This window comes from Lagopus muta, chromosome 5 (genome assembly GCF_023343835.1).
Source record: "Lagopus muta isolate bLagMut1 chromosome 5, bLagMut1 primary, whole genome shotgun sequence".
Lineage (NCBI taxonomy): Eukaryota > Metazoa > Chordata > Aves > Galliformes > Phasianidae > Lagopus > Lagopus muta.
In genome coordinates, this window is record NC_064437.1 from 56,518,647 (window position 1) to 56,545,127 (window position 26,481).

At 42.2% G+C, this 26,481-nt stretch overlaps 1 protein-coding gene across 5 annotated transcripts in view; it reads left to right on the plus strand.

The window, feature by feature from the left end:
* RBM20 (RNA binding motif protein 20) overlaps window positions 1-26,481 on the plus strand; it is a 93,810-nt gene that overhangs the window by 15,607 nt on the left and 51,722 nt on the right. Inside the window, exon 1 of one of the 5 annotated variants that reach the window (XM_048944214.1) lies at window positions 4,686-5,193. The exons of the other annotated variants lie outside the window; for them this stretch is intronic. Within the exon in view, the coding sequence (XP_048800171.1) occupies window positions 5,180-5,193 (14 nt within the window). The 5' untranslated portion in view covers window positions 4,686-5,179. Of the gene's footprint in view, window positions 1-4,685; window positions 5,194-26,481 lie in introns of those variants that run through there. 5 annotated transcript variants of the gene reach the window in all.

The window sequence follows — 26,481 nt, forward strand, 5'->3', positions numbered from 1 at the left end:
GATTTCAGTAACATATTTTGCAAATCACTCTTCAGATGCTCTTTCTGGAGCTCAGATGTCTGTACTGTATATGAAGAATGGATTCAGGAGACTTCACAGTGTTAGTGATTATCTTAATGTTTTCCAGATGGCAGAACGTGATGCAATCAGTGCTGTCTGGTTTTGCTGCACTATATGCTCTGTCCATACCCAATAAGTAACCAAGAAGCCATTACAAGATCAACAGGCTACTATGACAATGGCTGGTTAACTCAAATGTTCTTCATTACATTATGAAAACTGCAGATTACCAGAAAGCTCATTGGTGAATGCAAGAAGATTGATTGCTTCTCAAAGCTCTCGGAACTAGGTATGCAACTTGAATTAGCTACCCCAAGCTACGCTTTGGGAAATTAAATCCATTTTCGTAAGGACTGTAATGTAGTTTACATCTGTTCAGTTGTGAGTTTCTCTAGTAGCACTCCATGATTCCTTTCCTGCTCTTTGGAGAAGCAATAGGAATGTTTGCTTGTTGTTTGCAATGATCTAAAATAAAATCAGCGCCGCTAGTTTTTGTGTGGGCATGGTGATGAAGTTCAACTTGATTGCAGCTTGTGGTTGCTTGTAATTCTGCTCATGTTCGTGCAGTAATGTTGTTTACTAACTGGTGCTTTTATTAGGCTTGCACACCATCATTTGAATGGCAAACCCATCACATTTAAGTAGGTGCTTAGCTCAGGATTTTCTCTGCATTAATTGAAGGCGCCGGGGTACTACACTGGGACAGGTGCAGCCTTACCGTGCAGAGGCAGGATTTGGGGAGTAAAAGTTCTTGGTACAACCTGGCATCCAGCTGTGTAGGGCTTCTTACTTGAACCCATATCCAAGAAGTCTTTAAGGGAGATTAGGACTGTGGTGGGAAGTTTCAGTCCACTGGCAGTTGTCCTAAAGAGTAGGTTTTCTAGGCACTACTTTAAGCTCTCCTACCCTTTAGTTAAGCCTAGGAAAATGGGATGGAGGGAGGAGTAAGACAGAAATATATGGTATTAATTAGCTTTTGGAGAGGATGAGAAAACTTTCTGAAATGGGTTGAATGTCTTGCAATGGTCTCATCAACCATGGAACAGTAGGCTGCCGTGGGTGAGGTTGGTCACTGAGAAGGCTCCTCTTGGACGGAGAGGCTTAGAACTGGAGCTGGATAGTGCTCTGCAAAGAAGAGCAGCTTCTAATGCAGTCATTGTTTCAGTGGTTATGCCATGCTTGCTTGTGATACTGTTTTACTGAGTGGCTTCGTATGTTTTCGTCCTGCATGGTGTTGCTGGGCTGTTTTTGTGCTTTCCCTTTATCATGTCCCTGGAGAGTTCCACAGTTCAGCCTCAAAACATCCTTTTGTATGGGAGAAAGGGAAGAAGAGAGATTTACATGGTGGATTTCTCATTTTACAGTTATCGGTGGCTGCTCACAGTTGTGCGACCCAGTCCTGTTCATTGACTCAGGCTGTCTTTGCTCGCTGTGGTATTGATGGTGATGAATGTGCTTTGCCAGTATGATTTGTAAGGCTTGTTGTGTGAAACAGAATTCATGACTGCAGATTTTGGAAACTGAAGATAAGAGAGAGCTTATCACAGTTCCTAATTCATTGCTCCTTCAAGTCCTTGGGGTGGCTGTATTGCTCAGTATTATGCAGCCTCTTTGCCTCTTTCGTTGTCTTCTATAATAAGTATGTAGAAAACAGGCTTTGCAGTGATGGGGACAAAGGAGGGAAAAGGGGATGGCACTTCTGTACTCCTCTTCCAACCCTTCTCTCATTCCTCCTCTACTGCACAGCTTTTCCTTCCTGTCACTATCTCCCAGATCCCTAGTTTCTCACCAAGCGAGCAGAGGTTTTCTGTAGGAACTCATCAACAATACCTTACAGATGGAATATAAGGAAGAAATATCCTTTGCTTTGACTCATTGGCAACAAATGCCATGCAGTCAAAGCAGCTTTAGCACCTGGACAGGTTTCTGCTCAGAAATCTGACCTGCTGCTATGGGTTAAGGAGGTTATGGAAATTCAGCCTAAGAGAGCCTAGAGCTCTCCATAGCTGATAGAAAAAGAGAACTTTTTGTTCTGGGGCTCTAACGTTTATCGAAGGCCTGAAAAGTGTTATTAAGAACAGCTTTCTAGCCTGATGTGGTCTCTTGTATTTTTACAGTACTCTGTTTGATGAAGGGGAGAGAGGCTGTGAAAGACATTACTTTGCAGGGAGAGGTGACCCTTCGCTATACTTTAAAGAGCTCATACAAGACCGGCTGAAATCGCGTCCTGAAGGATATTTGTGCAGCAGAGTGTTCAGCACACCGTGTGTCTCATAGCCATAAGTGCCAAGTTACACTCAGCCCATAACTATTGAGCCCCTGAGACGCTATTCGTTGTAGAAACTTGAGATGTTTATTAAGATGTTCCGAGTTCAATTTTTGATGTATCAGAACAGCTTTTAAATCTGTCACGGCTTCAGGTGGCAGAGCCAGCATGAATGCCACTCAAAGTAGTGCTGGGAAGATGTGACTCCTCGTGTGGTTTTTGTGGTATTTACACTCCTCTCCTAATTTTAAGAGAAATATATCTGTGGGGGTAAATCTGGCTGTTTAAAGTAAGTTCTTTATGGTTAATATCTCTTCATGTCACTGTCTGGTTACAAGAGTAGTACGAGGTGATTGTATAACAGTGTTAGCTTAAAAATTATTCAGGTACAGGAAGATACTTTTTTTTTTTTTTTTAGTGCTGGAAATATTCATTTAAAATTCTTAATAATTATGTTGTTCCTCTCGTGTCAGCCCCCAGTTTCTAATAAGTCCCTGCTAGGTAATTTTTGTTAATCGACAGTGCTGGAATGTATGCTGTTGTCTCCTTGGGACTGCATGTGTTATGCATCAGTTATGTCAAACAATGACTCCTGTTGGAAGGATACACAGAAAACTACGAAGCAGTTCTGCACAAATTGCTTGCTTTGCTTTGTCACTTTTTCTGTTTAAGGGTGGAAGATTTTATGAAGATGTCATGTGACAAACAGATATATTATCTGATATCCCCCTGCATGTTTACCTTGACAAAGATCCAAACTGCAGCAGAGAAGGGTGGGAGCAAACTCGCAGTGCACAGAATGCGTAGGGTTTCAGGGTTAAAAAGCAGAACAAAACCAAAACACAATCTACAGTCTGCTTAATTGCTCGTGCATCTTGCAGATAGAAACGTAATTATTGGCAGAAATCATAGATGGATTATGGAGCGAGCTGCTCCGTGGGCAGAAGCTGAGCTGCACTGCTGTGTGCAGAGCTCCGGGCGGATGGTTGGGTGGCAAGGAGAGCTGCATGAAGAGCTGGTGGGGATGGTATGGGTGAAGCTGCGTGGTTATCTGTCAGCCGGCAACGACGTGCTGTTGCACAGCAGGAAACTTTGCTGTAATTGGATATTTTCTGTTTTGGTGCTGAGCAAAAAGCACAAGCCTCACGTTGGTGCATATCATTGCTCCCTTTTGCTCACTTAACTGTATTTCTGCTCTTGAAAAATGTGCTGTTATGGCGCTTGTTCTCCTGACGTGTTAAGCAGAAATATAAATCCAAGTAGCTGTTATTTTCTGAGAAATATTGGATTGTTCTTATTTTAAATTGCTCTCTTATGTCGTTATTTATATGTATGTATATAGAAGGAAAGCATATTTTCCTCTGTATATCATCAAGAAGATCGTATGGCAGAGGGAACAAACAAACAAAGCCAACTTCAAAACACAAACTGTGTTGCTAAAGTGGAAATTTGCTTTTGTGGCAAATGAAGTCTCCAGATGGGAGACCGGCAGGTCAAACTTGTCACTGCTGCAAGCTGAACATACACGAAACAAAGCTGTTCAGCTGTCTCTGAATCTCCACAGCACTCATTGGAATTATTTTTTTCAGAGTGCTTGCAGGAAAAACCACGACTTTTTTTTTTTTGTCAGTATTCATGTTGAGCGTTTTTTGTTTGGTAAACCAGGCTTAGAAATTACAAATTCATTTGTCTAAATTTGTGAAGACGATATTTTACATAAGAGGGAATGTGCACTGGGGAGCAGATTTTGTGGGAAAACACTGGTTTATTAAGGTGTGTTATACTTTGCACTGGGACGTTGTCAGCTGAGAGTAGCGAGTTGCTGCTAAGCAATACCTCTCCTTTCATTAACTGCAGGCAGATGGTTTTTAGCCTGGGATTTAAGTACTTTTTTCTCACTGTTTAATCCTTTAGAATCCTACTGAACCAGAAGGTTTTTAAAGATAAATATTTTTTTAAAGATAAATTTTTTAAAGATAAATATTAGTTATTTCTAAAGTTTTCTATTAAATATCAGTATTTCCTTTTGGGAAGAGTAAACTTGTCTACTTGTGTTTTAATGTTTTGTTCCTCGTGTGCAGTTTTTAAAACCATCCTTCTTCACTCCTTATGGTGAGAAGGTCTTCATGCAGCCATGTGCTCTTGTCACAGCGCACAATTCCTGAACGAGTTGCATCTTCAGGGGTGTCTGTAGAGCCTGGCTTCAGAACGTGAATTTCAGAAACACCTTGGAGATTCTTTATTGAATAATCTTGGAAAAAGGCTACTATGTGCTCAGCTTATGGAATCCAGAGATAGAATTTGCTATTGTTAAATGAAACCAGAGATTTTTCTTGGGGAAGAAAAGTTTCTTATGTAGGACAGCCTTTAAAAAAAAAAAAAAAAAAGTACTTGTTCTGCTCTTTTGCGAAGAAGGCTGTCGTCTCAGCAACAGCAGCTTCCTGCTTTCTATTTACGAAATTGAAGCTGGTATCTTTAGTTCAGTTACAAAATACTAAAAATCTGCAGTGGAGAAGTTTGGGTCTAAAACCTGTTTGTTGAAATGAATTTATTAGCAATTGGTGGCATCTAGTGACTGTCCCTGTCAACGCACTTGCTGCATAATTCATCTACAGGCTTTACCAAATAGTTACCTTACAGACTGCCCCAGCCTTCAGTTCCAGCCTCTTGTTCCCTTTCAAAAGATAAACTTTCCATAGGGCAGCGCTTATCTCAGGGCTTCCTGCTGGAGGAGGCTAAAGCTGCCCCGGCTCGGTCAGTGCTCAGTAGAACCCTGCAGACTTCAGTCGGCGCTCAACAAGGACATGGGGAACCACTGAGCTTCAGTCAGCAGAAGGAGAAACGGCAAAGATAATGGATCAGAAAAGGTAGTGTATTTGTTTAATTCAGTGGTGGTTTGTTGCAATTATTGAGTTGTGGTTAGAAATTAATAGTACTTGTGTACGTCCATAAAAACAAAGAGTGGTAGGATATGTTACTGCTGTGTGCGGCTGCTAGCTGTTTGGTAGAGGTATCTCTGCTTCCAGAGGGTGATAGTATTGTGTGGATTAGCAAAAGGCAGGTGGGGGACTAGATGTGTGTTTGATTTTAATTCTTGTGAATGGAGCGGTGGTGGCCTTTGTAAAGACAGCATCTATGCTTCCCTTGTGCCTGTGCATTACGCTTCCAACAGAAGGGGCTTACGGCAGAGTTTGTTTCTCTTTGTTGTTCCTGTTGCCCTTGAGAAATGTGCTTTGTATCACATGCGCTTCACAGAAGCCATTCTCAGATGGGTTACGGCAGATTCAGATGCCATTGCATGAAGTGCTCCGTGCGGTCTGCAAAACAAGGAGCTGCGAGATAACGGCGGGAGTGTTTGCTGCTGCTGCTTTCAGATGGTCTATTTTTGACATGGAGGCCAATATCAGGCCCTGGATTTTGTCAGGTCAGGGGGTGACCTCTGAAAACATTATCTCTGCCTTTTCTTTGTTGACAACATATCTTTGTCCCTCCTGGGACCTGGGATGGCTGCATGATAGCGCTGCTATTTAAAATGCCTAGATAGGAGAAGTCATGTAAATTCTTTCTATTTTTAAGGATGCTCATTAAAGTTCCTAGCAAGGCTTAGGCAGTTTGGGGGTGCAAATGATAGCTCTGCAAGGGGGACCAGCAGCTCATGGAAAACCCTGTTACCTTCACTTGGCTTTGTTAAACAGGGATGTGCTAAATGCATGAGTTAAATAATAAGAAACAATTTGCAAGTATTATGTACACTTGTTCTTTTATCTATTTTTATAAGGTCAACATTCAGGATAAGTGTATTTTTTTTTCTGGTGCATTTGGGAATATTTTAATTAAATGGGGTTTATTGTTCACATTGTTCAATCAACTTTTTGTTAACTTCTTAATGTCTCAGTGTGGCATTGCCCCTTGTTCCTGGATGCTGCAGTGCTGGAAGAGCAGAGCACTTAATTGCATAGTTTGTTAGTAATACACATCTGCATAACTGAAAACTGTGGGTTCTAATTGTCTTTATTTGTTGGAATTTAAAAGCTGAGCAAAATAACACAAACAAATCATCAGCAATAGACAGTTCAATTTTCTAGAGCAAATCAGGACAATCAACTTTAAAAAATCTCTTAAGGGGTTGTGTGTAAGACTTTGGGTAAATCTATAGATGGTTTTGGCAGAACAGCTGTTTTCCCTCTGCTTTTGGTCTCCTTGGTATGGTAACAGCATTTCCTTTGCTGGGCAGGGAGGTGGCAAAGGGAAGGAATCACTGTACCCAATACAGGTGTTTAACCTGTATGCGGTTCCCTAAAGACCCACTTGTGAAATTTCAGCAGGACTTTAATGTGTGAATTTATGTATTTTCTACTGAGTGTTAAAATTCAGTAAGGGGAGCTGATGATGTTCCTCAATTTAAACCTGAAGGGATAATTTGTCAGTTACAGATTTGCTTGAAAAACAGGGACTATATTAAAAACTCAAAATAAATTTCAATCTGACAATCCCTCTGTTCCTGGAGTGACAATGCTGAAAACGCCGCTGTTGTGTTTTGTTTATTACCATTATTTCTTGTTGCAGTCATTCCCAGGGGCATTACTCCTGTATTAGGTACACACAATTCTACTTTTTTTTTTTTTTTTAAGTAAACAATAATAAAACAGAATCGCACAACCCGGCCAGCCCTTGTCGTGGGTGTTTATGGTTCTTCCTATGTGGATTTCTTAAACGTTCCTATAAAAGCGTATAAATCTAGCAGCAGAGACTAGTGCTCTGAAACACTGGTTCTGTGGATTTCAGTTGAGATTAATTCCCGGTGCATAAGTAAATGTGGAAATATTTACCTGCTAAAAAGTGTACTGTCTGTATTTGGTGTACTGGCTGGTTAAGGATCTGCCAAATTGCCGTAGAGGGAATTTGGCTGTTCTTAGTGCTGTTCACCTCTCTTTAACATGCCATGCACACTTAGGGGTAAGGTGAAAAAGAAATACATGGCACAATGAGATCCTTTGGTCCCCATCAGATCCTCTGTGCGTTTCCACCAGAGAGCTGGGATCTCTTTCTTAAGCCACATATCCTCAGTCAAAATGTTTGGGAGGTACAGCTTAGCCCCTACAGCATCCTGTGTTTTGTATGTTACTGCTTGTGGTGGTGACTTTCAGTCATACCAAAACCTGGCTTTCTGCTCTTCGTGTATCACCTGGGTGACACAGCAGAGCACAGGAACAGTGCTGAATGTGTTGATTCCTTAAGGGTGCTTTGCTGTCCTTTGCTAAGATACATGTTTATTTTTTTCATCTGGACTGAAAGCTATACTAGCTCTGGTTTTATATATATATATTTTTTTTTTTTAAGCAGACTTTACTGCTCATAGTCACTCTGGATTTTAAAGATAATGTTTCCCTATAAGTGGAGTAGCAAAGAGAATGCCCCAGCCTTGTTGCGGGTGCAGCACTGTGTGTCAAAAGCCTGGAGTGACTGCACTGTGAGATGAGAGTCCCAGTTCCGCCATGACTGCTGCAGGCAGCTCATCTGCAAACCTGGCAAGGCTTTCAGCTGTGAATTACTCCTTTCACAAGATTTCAAACGTTGCCTTGTTGGGACAGGAAGTTTATCTACATGTTAAGTCTCAACAGTGGCTTCAGGTTATACCAGTGTAATTGGGAATCGTGCTTTGGAGCAGTTCTTTACAGTCAACTTCTTTCCATTGCATATACATCATAGACTCATAAGTAAACAAAGTATGCAGTTTCAGAAATCCTATTAAAGCAATAAATGTATTGTCTTAGTACTCCATACAGTTGCAAGGTGCACGACCTCATCCAGCAGTGGGCTTTTCACACTGTTCCACAAGTAATTCTCATCAACAGACCTTAAACCCCAGAGCTGTTATGTTGATGGAAGTTTGTTTATATTAATGCATTGGCGTTAAAAGAGAAAACCAATAAAACTAACCTGAAAATAAACCAAGTGCTGGACCTGGGGAGGTACTGGTAATGCCGGCAGCTGGAAAGCCAGAGGAATTGGTGATTTTCTTCCTTTGCAGGCACAATTGAAACATAGAAACCCCATTTTCTTTAGCAAGAATGCTTGGACGCCCTCCAATCAAGAGTGAACAAAGGTTTGTCTGTCAGAGTCCCAGGAGCCCCCGCATCTGCTTTAGAGAACAGGATGTGGGGAGGGGTAAAAATGCATCACATCTGTGTGGCTGACATGGCTGGGGGAGCACCTGGGAGTTCCGAGCACTGGGAGCTGCTCTCTGGGCTGGTTTCTGGTGGGTGCTGGGCTGTCAGGGGTTCTGAGTAGCATGGGAGTCTGGCGTTAGGGCTGATTTTCTGTGGGAGGTTCTGGGTTCTGCACCCTAAAGGCAGAACAGTACTTCTCCTTTGGAAAAATGCATTTAATAACTCTGGGATGTTACTTAGTCTGGTTTTTGTATTTACAGTCTCAAAAGTCTTGTAATTTTCAGTTCCTTCCAGTACTCAGTCAGGATTTTGTAAGCAGGTGCATTACACTTATGCCTTTAATTTGGCTAGCTGACTTCTGGTTGAGCTGATTTTGGTGAGACAGAGTGTATGAAACAGAAACAAGTTGTGCCTGAAACAGCTGTGCATTCTCTTGCCACGTGCACTGAGAGCAGCTCAGGTGCATCACTGTACCAACCAACCCTTAGCAGAGTGCGGTGCCAGAGCTGTGCAGACCTCTGGTGAATGGAGAATGTAAAATTTGGACTTTGGACAGATAACAAAAAGAATTATTTCTCTAAACTTTCTCATTGATTATTCACCTCTCTATTTTCAGCAAAAAAATGCTGTTAGTGAATTCAGTCATCCATTCCCAAAAAGCTTTTCTTATATTTCTGCAAATCCTGTCAGGAAGACTTGTTGGGCATCCATTATTGCTTTATCTCTTTGGTTCTGTTGGCAGTGGGCTGCCATGCACTGACTCTCATGTTTCTAGACATCGGGAGCAGTGGTAATAAAAGCGTGTTACGAAGTTCTGCCTCCAAGTTTCATTTAAATGAGCACCCAGCTAACTGCGTATTAATGTGTGCAGTATTTTTAATATAGAAATAAATACTCTTGTTCAGAACGTGTTTTGCAGTGTGTTTTATGTAGTCCTAATGAAAAAAAAAAGTGATTACAGCCATCTGTGTTTCTGGAACATAAAATCTTGGAGGAAGGCTGTCAGCTGGGAAGGTGACAGCTGCATTTGTAACGACATGTTCTTGAAACTCGTCGGTGAGCTTTGTGTATGCACTTGTGGTGTGTAAGGTGTGTAAAGCTTTCTGAGGTGTTGCGTGCTGTCAGTGTGGAAATAAAGTGTGTGCTGGGGAGGTGCCGTGCCGAGCAGGAGGCAGTGGAGTACTTTAGCTCTTGTTTCATTTTTACGGCAAATCCCAAGCATTAAGGATATTTGTGGTTTGGGGCTTCTCGTGGTCAGCTGAGATTCCTCTGCTTGTTCAGGAGTACAGCTTTGGATGATGTGCTCAGAACTTTTAAACTGTGACTCTTACGGAAGAAATCTGCAATTCCTACAAAGGAAGCCTCAGTTTTTCTCTTTTGCGTTAAGTCTCCTTCAAAGAGAATCTTTAAATCCTAACAAAGTAGAGCTGATGTGTCGGCTGGGCTGGCTGCAGCTAACAGCAGTTCTGCAAATGCTGAAACTCCATCATGCAAGCAGAGAGTGGACTGCTGGAGGGCTGCTTCTCAAGAAGCAGAGTATTTTCGATGGAGAAGGCTTTGAAATTAGGAGGTGGGAGGGAGATCCTGGTGACGAGAACAGTTGTGTTAATCCAAATGGCAGCTTGTCTTCACATCTGACTGTCTTCATGCTGTGTCACCCTCTGTGGGTTACTTCTGTGGAAGTAAATTAGTGGTGTATGTTTAAAAACAAACCAACCAAAATCGCAAAAGCAACGACTTGATTTTGAAACAATGGTTTAAAAAAAAGACCCAACAAACTAAGCATGAATCAACAGGCTTTTGTCCTCTTTCAGCCAAATATTTTCAAAGTAAATTTTTAAGTAACTGTCATGCCTATTTCTGTACTGCAAGGCTCAGGGCAAGATGACAGCCTGGGGTGGGGGAAGCAAACCCAAGGAATTAATGGGATGAGGGGTTTGTGAGGCTATGGGGAGTTATGCTGAGACGTGACTGCTGTTTCTTCGAGGTGAACATATTTGTATTTATTCTGGCATAAACTGAAATCCTCACTGTTTTCAGTATGTGGTGTCCGAATGATATGGGTAACAAATGCAAAAGCATTTTGATGTTGTAGTTAAATATCAGCATACTACAGGAGTTGAAAAATATGTGCCTTTCACGTCAAATAATTATTTGATGTATATGCATTTTTAGAGTGTTGAAGGAATATACGGAATGAATAATACCTAAATAACATTAACGATCATCAGTGCACGTATTATAATGCACAAGTCAACTGGTGGTTGGCTTGAATTCTCATAGTGATTTCGGTGTTGCATTTAAAAATTAAAAAAATCGGAGTAGGTAACATTTAGAGGTCTCATCCAACTCCATGGAAATTGTAAACATTGATTGAAACTTTTTGTTTCCCTCTGGCTGAGTTATCTGGAAAGAACTTTTTGTTTGTTTGTAAATCTGTCATTTTACAGAGCAAGGTATGCCCTTTAAGTTTAGGGAAAGCATTCTCAACACAAGCAGGGCTGTGTCCTACGTGCCCTTTAAAACTGAATGGTAAAATAGGACGGTTACATACCTCACAATCCCTATGTGGACACAGATCATTCAGTCTCATCTTCCTTCTATAGATATATATATATTTTTGTAGGCTAAGATTTTTGGAGCTTGAGACTAGAACTCAAACTTCTCAGAAAGTTAGGTTCAATATCCAAACTGATTATAGATGTTTCTGGTTTTTTTTTTTTTCTTTTTTTTTTCCAGGGATATATAAAGCAAAAATAGCTGGGAAATATCCATTAACTCCTGTAAGATCTGTGAAGGATAACGAAATAAGGGCTGAAATTACAGATAATGCAATAATTGTTACTGGATGCCGTTATAATGCGCGCAGAAAGTGAAAGGAGAGCGAAGTGACAGCGCGAGGCCGCCGGCGCTCTCTTGCACAGTATTTAGGGCAGGAGCAATCTGTCGGCACAGGAAAGAAGGATGGCTGCTGCCCTGACCCCTCTGTGTACCCACCTTGCTGCGTGGCTCTGGTGTCCCTGGTGGGGCACGGTGCAGCCGTCCCGCTGCGCTATCGGTGCCACTGTCGCTGGGTCGTGCCGCAGCTGAGAGGTCTCGGCGCTGCCGTGCAGATGGAGCGGGAGGGTTTGCCTTTACCTCAAAGACTTTGCTAAGGATTAGAGAGCTTTAACAAGGATTGTGTGGTTTCTTTGCTCCGGGAGGGTTTGCAGTCCGGTTTGAAAGATGAGCACAAGAGGTTTCCGCAATGCCGTGAACTGAGTAGTGCGATTTGAAGCACGACGGAAGGGACAACAAACGTGGGGAGAACAAAGGAAAGGAGTCACACAGCCAAGCCAAACAGCCGTGCACAGCAGCTTGGGAATACTCCGATTGCCTCCAGACCATTTAAACAATTTAAATTGTAAACTATTCAGTAGTCATTTCCCGATGTATATTTGGCCATTGGAGCAGCTCTGCAGTATGATGCATCCCTTTTTCATTTGCATGTTGCTTAAAAATAGAACTTATAACTCTCTCTCTCTCTGAATGAACTGGGGTACTCCCTGAGTGCAGTTTAAAAGATCAGTATTAGAATTTAAACCATAGAAAACACAGGTGCAGAGAACATAAATAAGATTGCACATGCTTTAGCTCTTCCATATCGTGAGCTGTTTAATTATCCCGCTCTGCCTGTAACTGAATATAGCCACACCAGGCTTGTGCTTATGAACAGCAGTGGCTGATATTTCTTACGAGATTCCAGGATGAGGTTGCTGTATCATCTGACCATCTTGACCAAAAGTCATTTTCTTACCTCCTAGCCTGTAGAGAACTGTGGACTTTTCTTGCAGCTTGATGACAGATGAGACTAGTGTGCTGCACGTGGGAATCTCAGCGTGAGATGGGAATGAATGAGCTTTATTGCAGAGGGTTAAGAAGGCTTGCTTTTTCGTTTATTTTCCTTCTAAATGAGCATGAAGAGAATCGATATGGGTCATTGATGGGAATAGCTCCAAGGCAAAGTCACCTGTCTGGATGTCTCGTGGTGCTGGGGGTAGGGGAGGACTTATGTTCAAGCCGCAGCTTTGAGTGCAAAGCCTTGTTGATGGTATCTGGGGTTGCGTGCTTTTGGTGGTTCCTGCACTGCAAACTGATAGGTTTAGTTGAGTTTCCTAGTGAATAAGCATCTGCCTCACAGAGCTTGGCTGTCGGCCTTAGAAGCAGGTGACCAAGTCACCCGAACCTCTAGAAGTCAACATTCCACTTCACGTGGATTTCGCTGGGATTTCTCTTATCCCTTCCTGGCTGTATTGCTGCTGTTTGATGTGGCAGCAACCCTATTTCCCAGTAGACTGAAGACCTGTTTCAGCCTTTCAGGGCCATCAGGATGTCAGTGGCCTCCTTGAGATGTTCAGACAGCTGTGTTTTGTTTTGATGCTGCATATCTCAGCCTGTTGCATGCTCATTTGGGGGCTCTTCCTAATTCTGCAGAAAGCGGTAGAAAGGAAATGAGCAAGAGCTACCAAGAGTGAAACTCTATTGAAACCAGTGAACTTCTGGAGTCGGTGTCAAAATTGCAGTCACCTTGGCTTGCTAGTGGTAGAGTGATATTTAAGAAAAAAAAAAAGTGGACCCAAAAAAGGAGAGAAGCATCTCCTTTTCTGCAAATTAACTATGTGGAAGCAACTTACAGGCTTTTACGTCCTTTCTTTAATTTGGGCAGAAGCTTTCTTCAGTTTGGACAGGTTTGCTCAGGCTGGAGATAAGGTTACAAAGAAGTCATTGAGCTATTGGGAGAACTGATACGGCTGCAGTGGATGAGTTTGTCACTTTGGGGTGACAGTGTGGCAAGCTGATTCCTTCCAGGAATCTCTGGACTCCAAGTTTAACTTAAAGGTGAATACAGTGTCATTTACTCAACTTACCTATCAGTAACACTTCCCGTCTTGTCAAATGTGCATGTTTATATATACTTCTGCTGAAAGGACTGGATTCAAAAGATAAACTCTAACAGCTATGTGGGCTCAGTTTGACCTTGCCAAAAGTGGGTCCCTCCATCTTGGTTGCACAGCTTTACATACAAGGGAACGCAATTGCCTACATAGGCCATTTCTTTTCCCACTGTACCGGCTATGAAGAGCTGCTAAGAGGAGAGCAAATCTACCCATGGTGCTTGACTAAAGCTTTTGACAATGAGCCACCAGGGTTTTTATTCCTAAGCATTTTCTGTTTAAAAATGTGACTGTTGATTGGGATAAGTGGCTGGGATAACCAAGACTTGAGTTCCTCTGCTGGTCAGCAGTGCCTTTTCACCATGCTGAGGAGGATGGGTGTCCTGCCTGGCTGCTGTCCCTGTGCAGGATGCGTCAGCTCAATGCCAATGGCAGATGGCAACGCTGCGGTAAATATGCACAGTTATGGTTTAAATGGAAAAGCTGTGGGAAAGGAAATACATTAATCCATTGAGGCTGTTTTTTCTTTTAAGTAAGCCTCTGTAATAAATTGTGAGTTTTTGCTGGACTTACCCTTAATATTTCTAGATTCCTTTCTTGAGTGGGGAATAAAAACAGAACAAAAATTGAACTGAAGCATAAAAATTATTAAAATACAGAAGCAACTGAAAATTAAATTAGGTCATGCGTGTGGAAAGAAATCCTCTCCCATATGGTTTCTTTTCTGAGCACACTTCAGGAAATCCTGGTCTTGCAGATCAGAAAACATGCACAGAGCACATGAGTGTATGATTTGTTTAAGTGGTAGTGTGAAGGCAGTGCTTAGGAAGTGCTTTACTACCAGAAAGAACAGAGCCCTGCATCTGGGGAGAGCTTGGCTTTTGGTGAGGAATCGAGTGTGGGCTTCTTTGGAACTAAACTCTACATGCAGGCTTTTAATTCTTTCGAGCTCAGATATTGCCTGCATTGTCTGCAGTTTCATGCCCAACCCTCTCTAATTTTTGCAGTTTAAGGATGCTTTGCATATATTCACTCTGGCTAAAGAGCTGAGGATGTAGAATGTTTTGCAAAACAGTTGCTAAAACTCAAAGCTGTTGCCACAACTCTAAAGCCCTTTTCTCTCTCAGATGCCTAATTTGATTCTCATCTTCCTGTTTTCCCAGTTGTTGCAATTTTTGTATCCTGGATGGACTGTCCTGAGAGTGAAATTTCCTGAGCTGGAACGATGTGGAGAAATGCACATTTTTCTTCTTCCCCCCCAGCAGCAGTAAATCACCCTTTAGGTACATTAAGGCCTTATTCTGCTGCACTCACACCCGGTGCAGCAGCGATGCAGGATTCAGAGGAGGGCATGGGTCCAACCTGCCGGTCCTGTGGGCTGTGCCAGGTGCTGCTGGTCTCTGCTGGGGTGATGGAGCTGTGGCAGAGCTCTGCGTTGCTCCATCCAGCCCCATTGCTTGTGTTCCAGCCAGTTTATTTTAAGCTGGCCTGAAATATCTCTGTGCTGTACCATAGCGGGTAATGTATGCAAAGTTGTGTATTTCAGTGGTGTCAGTTGCAGAATAACTATTCTGTCACATGGAAACCTTATGGGGGGGAAAAAATGAATAAATAGAAGAAAATAGTGTGATGCCAAGTGAGCTGTTGCAGACTCTTACATGTTGGTCTCCTGCTTTTCCGAAGGCTTGCGAGAGCTGGAATTCCTCTAGAAAAATGTGGCCAGCTGAGGACACTGAGTTAAATTGTGGCTTGTGTGGGCTCTGTTGTGTCAGCAAGTTAGTATCCTCCTAAGAACTTGTTGATCTTCTTACAAGGGCTCAGTATGAACAAAGTCAGGGCAGAGCCGATGCGAAATATGCGTTGTGGGGCCAAGTCATGCACAGCAGAAGGGATGAACCCACGTGTAACACGTGTTGGTGCTGTGGGTGCTTAAATGTTGGCTTACCATTATTTTTGTGGTGTTGAGCTGTACTTAGAGCTGGGCACTCATCTTCTCACCCTCTGGTGTGTGTTCACCAATCTGTAAATATTGCTTTAATAAGAAAATGAAGCTGTAGCAGAGCTGACTTTTTTTTTCTTTTTTTTTTTTTTTTTGTAAACCTCATTGAAGTACACTGTGGGCAGAATGGCTTCAAGTTCAGCTCTCAAAGCAGCTTTTGTTCTTAGAGAAAAATGCCTTCCTGAGGAGAGCTGCGCACAGGCCAGCGCTGATGCAGATGGGGCACCTAATTCCCTCACGGAGGAGAAATTGTAGCTATGTAAACAGGAGGAAATGCAGATGTTTTCCCTGTTCAGATGGCTGCTGGGATAATGCTGCACTGTGCACCGTGCGTGCGCTGTGCCATGTGGATCTTGCAGGTCCCACTGGGGTTTTCTTTATGTGTTCAGTGCAGCATTCATTCTGGAGCTGTGCTGATGTGGATGTCCCTCACAGCCATCCTCCTTCATGTGTCTTTTCTGGTGCTTACCTGTGTTCAGGTGCATAAGTATCTTTGGAGTGAAACCCTTAATAAACTAATCTTCCTCACTGCTTGTTTTCTAATGTAGACTTTTTTCTTTCTTGTAAGAGTTGTATTTGTTCACCTTTGGGTAAGAGCTAATAGTTCTTGTTAATGACAGAGGGCTGCAGTCTGAAGTTCCATTCCTGTTTATGCAGCTGTCTGCCCCTTGTATTTTTGAGATACAGAGCAGGGAACTCCTCTGCTCCTCAAGTCAGTGGCTCACTTTTCTTCTTCAGCGTTTATCTGTTGTGTTGCTCACAAGATTGCCCAGATGTCTCCCTGAAACTGGAGTCTCCTTCATTCCAAGAGAACGGACTCTAGTTTCTCCTAAGGATCAACCCAGGGTTGTAGTGGGGCAATAATCCTTGATTCTGGCTTTTGTCAGAGCACTCCATGAACAGCACACCTCGTTGTACATCCTGCAAACATCTGGTGTGTGTGGGGATAGCAATGTGCTTCTGAGGCTATTTCAGCCTGAACAGCTTCATCAGTGGGGGCAATGGCATGCTCAAACTGGGTTGAATTTTGAAAAATAAACACAACTTCTTAAAAATATTTTTCAAGTACCTTTTGTTATTTTAGAAGAAGGCAGCATAGCAATGTAATCCCAGCTGTCTTTTTGATAAATGACCCTACATAGACTAGCAGAGGCTGTGACATTCCTCTTATCCTCTGTTGATAATCTGAAAATCTTCTGTGCTGGAGTGTCTGCCCCAGGGCAGTAATGCAGGAACGCTGGATAAATTATGCCTTTCATTCCCTGTTGGATAAATTAGTCAGCAAGTTACACAATGAGCCTGTTTGGGCTACCAAGGGTACACCAAAACTGAATGGGATGCTTTCCCCAGGACTTGGAGGATTAGGGATTTATTAACGATGGCACAAAAAGATACTGATGACTGGAAGAGATGGGCCTGACTTATGATGTGGTTACCTTAGGTAAGATGGAAATTTTGTACTGATCTTCAAAAAGAGGGTTGTAAGTTGTCTGCTTACTCCCTGCACGTTTCCATTGGGGCACCATCTGCTGCACTTGGGCTGGAGATCTCCATTCTGTTCATCAGAAAGTGAACTGTTATTGCAGTAAATGGAAGTAATTACATTCATTAAGTGAAAGTTACATTAACCAGCAAATTCTAACAAAGTTAACACATAATGTAATATTTCATCTCTTAATAGATCTGAGCTTTGAAAGCATTTTAGCTTTTGTGAGTTACCTCTTCTCTTTTTGCAAAGGCATCCCTCAGGGCAATGCTACACCTCATTGTTGTTCACCTTCCATGTGCTCTGCTCAGTGTTTGGAAGATTTCTGGAGACCATGGCACTTCTTTGGGTGTTTTGGAATGCAAAGTGATCTTGATCTTCCCTTTGAAGTAATTCAGGTGAAGTGCAGCAGTGCATTCCAGCAGTAAATCTGACATCCTCATTTCAGTGCCACGTATTTTTCTCAATCATGTTTATGAGCATGCTGAACTCATGTTCCAATAGCACAAGTTAACTCCAGAATTATTAACAAAGTCTTGCTTTTTCCAAGTCCTCTTCGAGCCAAGTTGACTGGAACATGGATTTTGAAGGTATTTAACTCTGTCAATAAACAGTAGAATGTGACACCCTGAAACTTCACTCACTTCAAGGATTTTTAAGAAATGCAAGAAGTGGCACAAGACCTCCATAGGACAAACTTATGTGAGAATGATGCATAGTTGTTGTTGTGCTATCCAAAGTGCTTTCCAAAGAGTAGAGTACAATAATCTTCATAGAAATTGGAGATAGCAGGCTGTTAAGGTATTTATTGCCCCAGCTACTAATATCCACAAACAGCAGGTCATTGTGAGTGGTGTGTGCATATGTGAATATATTCAATGTATAATTTCTCCCATGTTGTGTTCCAGGGCAAGATTAATGTAATGTGCTGGATTTGGCGCAGAACCTGAATTCATTTGGAAGGTAGAGCCAGCGCAGAATGTGTCAGCTTGCTTTTTTAAGCAGTGCCCATCTATGAAAAACTGCAGCCTGTATTATGTGATCTGAACTAACTGGAATTTTGCTTGCAAGCATTTCAGATATAAAATTTCTGGCTGGTCATTTTTTCCTTGCAAAAGATCCATAGTGGGAGCCTTCTGCTTGGAAGTGTGCATCCATCTCTGCAGTGGTGCAGGGACTCTTGAGTTGTTTGTCCCTGAGCTCAGGGCTGAGCAGCTCGTGCATTAAGCTCCTGGGGACCGTGCTGGCATTGTTGTGCTTGGTAATTCTGCACACAATATTCTGATTGAAAAGGAAGACTGAGAGGTAGCAGGCAGCACTTTGAAGACATAAATATGTGATTAAAGTACATGATTATTTTTCACAGAAATAAACAGAAATTTTCCTCTTGACTTCCACAGGTCTTGGAATGATGTGGAGATAACTGTTTTTAATTGAGTATTATAAGGAGTTGAAGCAATCATGATATTTACTTCCATAGCAGAAATCAATTTAGCATATAAAACTATTTAGGGTAGTGTTCATTTAAGGATAACAAGTGGTACATATACTAAACTGGGGTTTTCTAGACACTAATTGCTGAACAATTAAGTTCACTAAAATAAAAAAAACCACAAGGTCATCAAGAATGACTTGTATGCTGAATTGGTTGAATTGTTGAGAAAAGAGGTGATTGTTTTGCTTTGGAAGTCAGATTTGTCTTCTGTGCTTAGATTCCAGGTAAGGCTGTTTGCCTGATTTAGAGACAAGGTGACTTGTGTTTTAATTTGTGTTTTATTTAGTATGAATTCTTTATGATGAGTAGAGAAAAGGAATTTGTTCTGCTTTTCTTTAGGCTTACAAAGAAGGCGCCAAACTTTGTTTTTATTTCTGGCAGTAACTGGTCATGGAGAAAATGCTTCTCTCACTCCAGGCAATCCAAAATCCAAATTGTACCCTTCACGTGTCTTTATTTGTTGATGCCCAGTTTACGAATGGATTACGAAGGAAAACAAGGGTGACTTTATAGAATCATAGATCACTTGAGTTAGAAGGGACCCTTAGAGGTCATTTGTTCCAACTCCTCAGCAATGAACTGGAACATGTACAGGTGGACCAGGTTTGTGCTTTGAATATGTCCTCCTTATATTTGTAGCATGGTGGGCAATAAAGCATTATTCCTAAGGAGAATTATCTTGGTTTGACAAAACGCACAATTTCTCTGTCCTTTGTGTTATTACTGGCTGAACCTTGCTGGGCTGACATGCAGTCACCAGCTGACAGAACAGAGAAGACCCACCATCATGCAGGTGTGCCCTGACCATGTATAAATCTTTCACGTTTGCCCAACCTCTTGAGCTCAGGGCTGGTTGCTTCTGCTGCCCTCAGTCTGCTGCTCAAAGTGTGAGCAGTGGGCTGGAGAAGACTTTCTTTTGGAAATTTAGGGGTTTACAGCAGTGACACAGGGAGACAGTGGTGGGCAATGAGAAACTAATACAGACATGAAGGGTAACAAAGGTGATGGAAAGTAACATTTGAAAATGGCGTGCAAAATAAATGGCTTTGTGTTTAATATTTGGACGTTTCACCGGAATTTGAAATTATCTGTGGGGTTAGTTTAAGAAGCAACAATATTGAAAGTGGCAAGGATGTGAAATGTGGATATTCATCAACACGTTCTGTCCTCAGGTCTGCCTTCTTTTCTTCCTTTCATCTTCTGCTGATGGGACAACTTAGAGAGCATCTCTGGGAGGTTCCCTGGGGCTCTGTGTGTAATCCTGCTTGGAGGAGCCTGGGGAGATTGTAAATGCAGGGCCAGCATTGCTGCTGTATGTTTCTGTAGGGGTAAGCACTGGATGCAAGGGCTGGGAGGCACCGCGAGGGTCAGAGCTGTGCAGTGTGCTCAGAACTCTGTGTCGGATAGGAAAGGGTTAAGTTTATTTGTCTGCTGAACAGTGATAAGCAGTTGTCACTGATGATAATTTATCTGAACTGCAGGTGGTCTCTGGTAATGACAAATGCAGGCTTTATGACCTATGTCCAAGCTAGTAAACACTGCAGTGCATCTCTGGGCTAGTGCAGCTAAAAATAGTCACTAACACCAGAGAAATCTACTTTAAGGATTTCTGTACTTAAATAGCGTTTGTGGTTCTCTGTCTGCACTGCGAGCGGAGAATGGGTAAGAGAGGAAGATCAAAGTAAGCAAAATGATTGTGGAAAATAGGGAAAGCCTGGCACAGTGATTGCGGCAGCCGTGTGCTAAGGCTGATGGGTAACACTGTAAACATTTGTTTATATCTGTATCTTAAAATGATGGCAGTGCTGGGAACAAGGAAGCAATTCACTTCCCCTCAGTCAGTGAGGCTGTCATCTGGTTTAAATTGTTCCTCAGTAAATTATTTCTATACTTCAGGATGATTATTTGTATGTGATTGCGATTTCAGTTAACTACTCGAAGTCTTAGAGCTTCTGCATATGGTTATCCTTTGTAGATGAGAGACAAAGAAACACAGCCATGGAATAAACAAGCAGGGATGTTTCTAGAAGCTGCAGTTTTCTGCTGTGTGCACTTATTCCAGTTAATACCTAAAGAAGCCTCTGTCTGTAGCGGAACACTTCTGCACAGCACTATGGTTTTATGTTAAAAAAGCTTTTCAGAAACTTGTCTTGCTGGCTTAATGAGTCTGCTTACCTAACATAGCAGTGTTGTGGTTCTGCTCGTGGTGGATCCCTCCATTTCGCTATCGTCCCTTTCTTTGCTCACCTGTTAGAAGTGCCTTACACCAATATTGCACAGTCCCAAACTAGAAAATGGAATTAAGCAAAATTAATAAGGCACTACGAAGTTATCAAATAAAAGTCTTTGCAGATATCTTTAGGAGTCATCTTGGGGCTAGCAATGCTGATCTTTAATTGTGGGAGCTGCAGACTGAAGTGACTGCTCAATTTCTAATGATACAGCAAGGCAGACAGGGACAGTACAGCAAGAAGTTTGTTGTGCATTAAAGATTGCCCGAGTGTCTGGTCCAAAGGCAGATTTGTTTACAAGCAGTGCCTTATTCTGGAGATTCTGTAGCTGCGAGGTTTGCGCCGCTGTCATTCCGGAGCCCAGGAAAAATGTATCCATGCTGTCCCATTTAATGAACGAAATCGGATGCCAGTCACTCTTGACAAGTGTGTGGTCCAATGCCCTGTGGATTTCAGTAATCCTTGCTTGCCTGTGTCCACAGAGCTATGTCATTATGTCATAAAAACAAACGACACAATAAATGTTAGTTTGTGCAGAGTTAATTTAATGTGGGTTATATATGCTCTACCATGTGCTGTTCTGATACCATATATGCACATCTGCTCCAGCCAAGGACCTTAAATAAGACAAGCGGCATGAATAAAATGATTCTCGTGCTTTTACTTCTGCAGGATCAGGCTGTAGATGTTGTCTGTAGAAGTTGTTTGCAAATTGGTGTAAAATAATCTAAATGCATATACTGTGTATTTTTATACTGTTTCTATTGTCAAGTTGGCTATAGAGAATTTTATTGTTATTGTACTCTGTTGCAGTGCTCGGATAATTAATGTTCCCGTAACTACTGTGAGCAGGGGAAAGAAGAGAAAGAAATAGGTTCCTTACATTCCTGCTTGGATTTATGCTTTTGGAGCATTACAAATTATGTCCTTTGCTATGCCCTGCAGCGTGTAACAATCACCTGCTGCCCTTCTTGTGGGAACGCGTAGTCCAGTTCTGCTAGTTTTTTACTCCTGGGTAGCTAAAAACAGCTTGCCCATCCATGTGTAAATGTTACACACTGCGAATTGCCCAGAGGCAAGCAAATCCCTTTTTGCATCTGTTTCTGTGAAAGGTTTGATGTTTCAGGTTATTTATATCCTGCAGTTATTGCCAAATATATGATGTAATTTCCTAACTTGTGGCCTCATGACTACTTGCTGATGTTATTCCATTTCACAAATAGCATGAATGAAATACAAACTTCATACACCTAAAAGAAAACTCGTCTCGTCTGCTTCTCCCACCTGTTGTCTCCCCGCACGCAGACGATGCTGCTGCCATTGCTGGCTCCACAGACCCTTCTGCAAACTGCTCCTCCAAGGACAGTTGCTGTGTGTCTCAGGCTGCAAGAAATACAGAATGCCCTTTTCCTGCTCTTGTAATTGTCGTAGGTTTAGGGGTTGGATTCCTCCCAAGGCACTGGCGCACGTCATTTCATCCATCTGCATGTTTATTTTGTTTTGTCCAATGGCCTCACTCTTCCTGAACTGGGGGGAGGGCAGTTTTAAATCCTCTGCCCTTGTAAAAACAATAATTTTATGGTTTATAGCTGCGTGGCGTGTGCACAGTAGGCTAAGCTGATTGGTAACACCAGGGTTTCCCGTGAAGCTGTTGGGATTGACAGCCACAGCTTGATGATGAAGACAGATGGAAATCTGCTGTGTCTGCAGGCAGTCATGCCCAGCAGGTTTTAAGGCTGCAGCTATGTTAACACAAGGCATGCAGCAGAGGCAAGACCCCAAACCCCTGGTCCTGGAACCGGTGGGGCATGAGGGAACAAATCCAGCTTTTCCTGTACGCCTGCTATTGTGAGGTTTCTTGACTTTGTTGCTCAGGCTTTGTTGCACCTAGCTCACCTCTTGCTGGCTGCATTGTAGAGTACGTGAAATTGTAATCTGTTGTCACATGGTGCTGCTGGTCTGTCACCTCATCCCACGAGGTGGGCCGGGGCTGCTGGTGGGTCACAGCCCTTTTCTGAGGCTCTGGGAGCTGCATGCTGTCAGTGTCCTGTCATCCCAAGCCAGCACTCCTGCTGATTGCCAGGGTACTCTCCATTTTGTCCACTGCTGAGCACAAGACTCGCTCCTAGCATTTTTATGCTAAGGTGTTGCAGAACACGTGCTGTGTGACCTACACAAACATGTTAAGATGGCAGTACTGTGCTCTTCTCCTTGATTTTAATCAATATGGAGAAGCTTTCCCTTATTCCTGTTTCTTTTAATGCAGGTACTTACGAGAGACTCTTTAGCAGTCAAGAATAGGAAAAGATTTGTTTCATACCCATCACTATCTGCAAGAGCATATTTTAAAAATACATCATTCTTATTCTCATTATACTTCACGTATTTTGTTCCTGCTTTTCCACAAATTTTAAATCAAAATATGGGTCTGGTCAGCAGGAAAACATATGATTAACTTCTGTATATTTGCATCCATTTATATGATGTACAGGTACAGTCAATAGCCATCCCTTAGTGCTGTCAGCCTATTAAGTCTCTCCACCATTATCATCTAATGTTAGGTTTGCAGGTTCTACTCTTTCTACTCCTGTTTGCATGAGTTGTCTGTAGAAGCAGCTAACAGCAAAGTCTGTTTGTTGTTCTTTGTTTCTGTCTATGACCATAAGACAATCCTCAGGAAGAGGGAAGAACAGTATGAGGCAGTTTATAAGCCGTTTTCTTTCTCTTAAGCTACTAAAACTCATTCTGTGATAAATAGTAAAAGGACAACACAAACCAGTCCCTGGGTCATTGTTCAGGCTTTGCAGATGCATGAAGAAAGCTGTGGACAGGCATTTAGAGGAAAGATCACTGAGATGCAGAGCTCTCTGCACGTACCTCGGGAACTGGGATGCGCTTCCTGTTTGGGTGCTGCAAGAAGTAAATATGAAGAAGGCATAGAACCAACATTTGATTTATAAGGCTGTGCACCACTGCAAGCTGAGTCAGTTGTTGTGCTCAAATGGATCCCTTATTACAAAATAATTGAAAGATAAATTCCTTATGTAGCACTGATGTGCATGATGAGCACGAGGGATCTGATACTCTCAGGAACTCCAAGAAATGCTGTAGATTGCTGAAACCTTGCAAAAACTGTTTGCATCACTGAGGTCAGAATGCTCATAGGATACTTTAAAAGTTGAATTAGTGCTGAGCCCCATTACCTTGGCTGAGCAGTGGATTTGAGCACCAGGTGCAAGTTCTACAAGGAAGCTTACTCAGCCCTGATGGTGGGAAATTGTACATCTGCCCTAGTGAGGGCTCTGGTGGTGGCTCCGCCACCATGCTTGCTGTCTTTCAACAGGGGGTCCATTCTCTCCTTGTATATTCAAGCTCAGTTGCTGTTAGTGTGTGAGGCAATGCGGTTTGCTACAGGGTACCTTCTGTAACTTATATCTCTGCTCACATGGTCTTTCATACTTTTTATAAAAAACAAACATTTAAAAAAATACTATACGTTATGTTAATAAGGGATGAATGTATAACTCATATCTACTGAGTTTTGACTGTATAGGGATTATTTTGATATCCAATTTCTGGAAAATAATCCATCGAAGACCATTAAATAAAACCAGAGACAAGTGGGAACTAGTCCATTGTGTAACAGTACGTGGGAGGAAGAGAGAAACGGGTATGGAATATTTAAAAATGGGCCATTCAATATTCTGTGGTCTGATGCAGCCAATGGACACTTAGCATTGCTAAACATGGATAATAATCTTTTAATACAAAAACCACTGCGCGCAACCCCAGCTGAATCTATTTCAGACGTCATGAACAGGGATACAGATGAATTGATCAAGGGAATGAGGTTTGGTGGTTGCCTAGGGACTGGTGAGCGTGACCTACTTCTCTTTGCAGAGGCATGTGCTGGCTTATGTGGGTAGCACTGATGTGGCATTTCAGAAGGGTGAGATTTTGTCATTCTGGGGAAAATTTTTAGAGCGAAGTTGATCGAGAGGGGAAAATAGAAATGTAAAATTAAATTGGGATTGTCTTGCAAAGTATCACTGAAAAATCAACAGGAGCGTTCTGGTGGGGAAGGTAGAAATAGAAGAAGGGAATCCATGATAGATGGTAGAATTTAAATGGAGCAGAATGATGTCAGTGAGGAGTAGGATCCACTGTCAGGTAAAGAATGTAATGTGGCTAGAATTTTTTGGAAAATCACAACTGTTTATTAAATCCTTCTAATTTAATTTTTCTTTTTGTTTGAAAAGGGGCAGGATGACCTAGTTCTATCACGTGAAGCTGATACAGTACTTTGAAGTCAGTGTTGAATGAGGATAGGATAATGCCTATCTTAGTAGACCTGCACTAAAAACGAGCCAGGCTGGTTAGTGAACTGAAGAATCCTGAGAGTTGGATCCTGAAGTCCCCCAAGATTTTTGTCCTCTTATAAGTTTCAGAGACCATAGAGTATGGAAGGAAATTCAGACTGCTGAGGAAATGCAAACCGCTGGAAAACTGAGACTGAGATGGTCTGTGCAGCTGTAATGCAGATACTGCAATGCCGGTATGGGGCAAATAACAAAGATGTTTAAAGTAAATACAGGTGGTAAGGATGAAAACAAAAAACAGCTTCAGGGTAGAAGTGTAATTATCTCGATCAGCACAATCTTCTGTCGAAAGGCATTTGCTGAATATTTTAATTTTTTGAAATCATCTGTTTAAAGGAGTTTCCTGAATGTTTTTTTCTTAGAGGTTTTTTGTGGTGTTTGATAAAGGTCAGTGGATAGTGACATAAAGAATACGGCCATTTTAAATAACAGTAGCACTTCAACTTACGTTTATATAGCAGTAGGGTCCTTGTTACGTGACACATTCTAGCACCAAGTCCACAGTAATAAGTTTGAAAGTGGATATTTAAATTGGAATGCCATTAAATGCTAATAGTAAGGGTAATTAGCCACTGCAGCAAATCAAATGGAGATAATACAATTAATTCTCCACATTTTGACTAACTTAGATCAAGACAGCAGCACTGTTTGGCTGCCCTGTGTTTAGGCACTGTTTATGGGTAGGGCAGCTGGGTGCACATCCCAGGCAGTGGCAAGGGTTCTTGTGCTGTAACCCAGTGGTTCTTCCCAGCCGTGAACCTCACAAAAGGGATTTTTGTGCGTCAGGACAGGAATGAAAAAAAGGGGATGAGGTAGAGGGTTGGGGCTGAGCCGAAGCTTGCAAGGAGCAGAAAAAGCTTGGATAAGTGATTTCCAGGGAGAGGTGAGAAACTTAAGTTGTGTTTATCCAGCTGGGGAGGCAGTGAAAGGTTTAGAATGGGAGAAGTATGACATAAATGCCTTGTTATTCCTCACTGCTTTCCTCCATCCCCTATTTTGAATTACTGTTCCTGAGCAAAGGCTCTCCACAGAATCCTTCTTCCTTTCCTTTTGAATCATTGCAACAGCTTAATCACCAATGGTCAGAACTGAATGCTGTCTCTTTGTGCCATTCTGTAGTGCCCTTTTGTGTTGCCAATACCTGTGACATAATTAAACCCCAGACAGGTTGGGCGTGATTCTGGTTTGTCTGTCTTTGCTAGAGCAAAGCGAGCACTAGGTGAGGAGCGCAGTGATATTTGACGGTTCAGATATGCTGGCTTCCAGGCTCTCCGACAGGGGCTAACTTGCAGCAATGCCCAAAATAGAATTGTCCACGTGCTAGCAAGCTGCCCACCATGAGGTGCAATTAGAAAGGTCACAGGTTTGTGAGTTTGTCTGAATCATGTGTGTTGGCCGCCTGAGGATCGCAGACTTCTCTATCGCTTTCTCTCAGTACCAAGATCTTTAGGCTCTCTATGG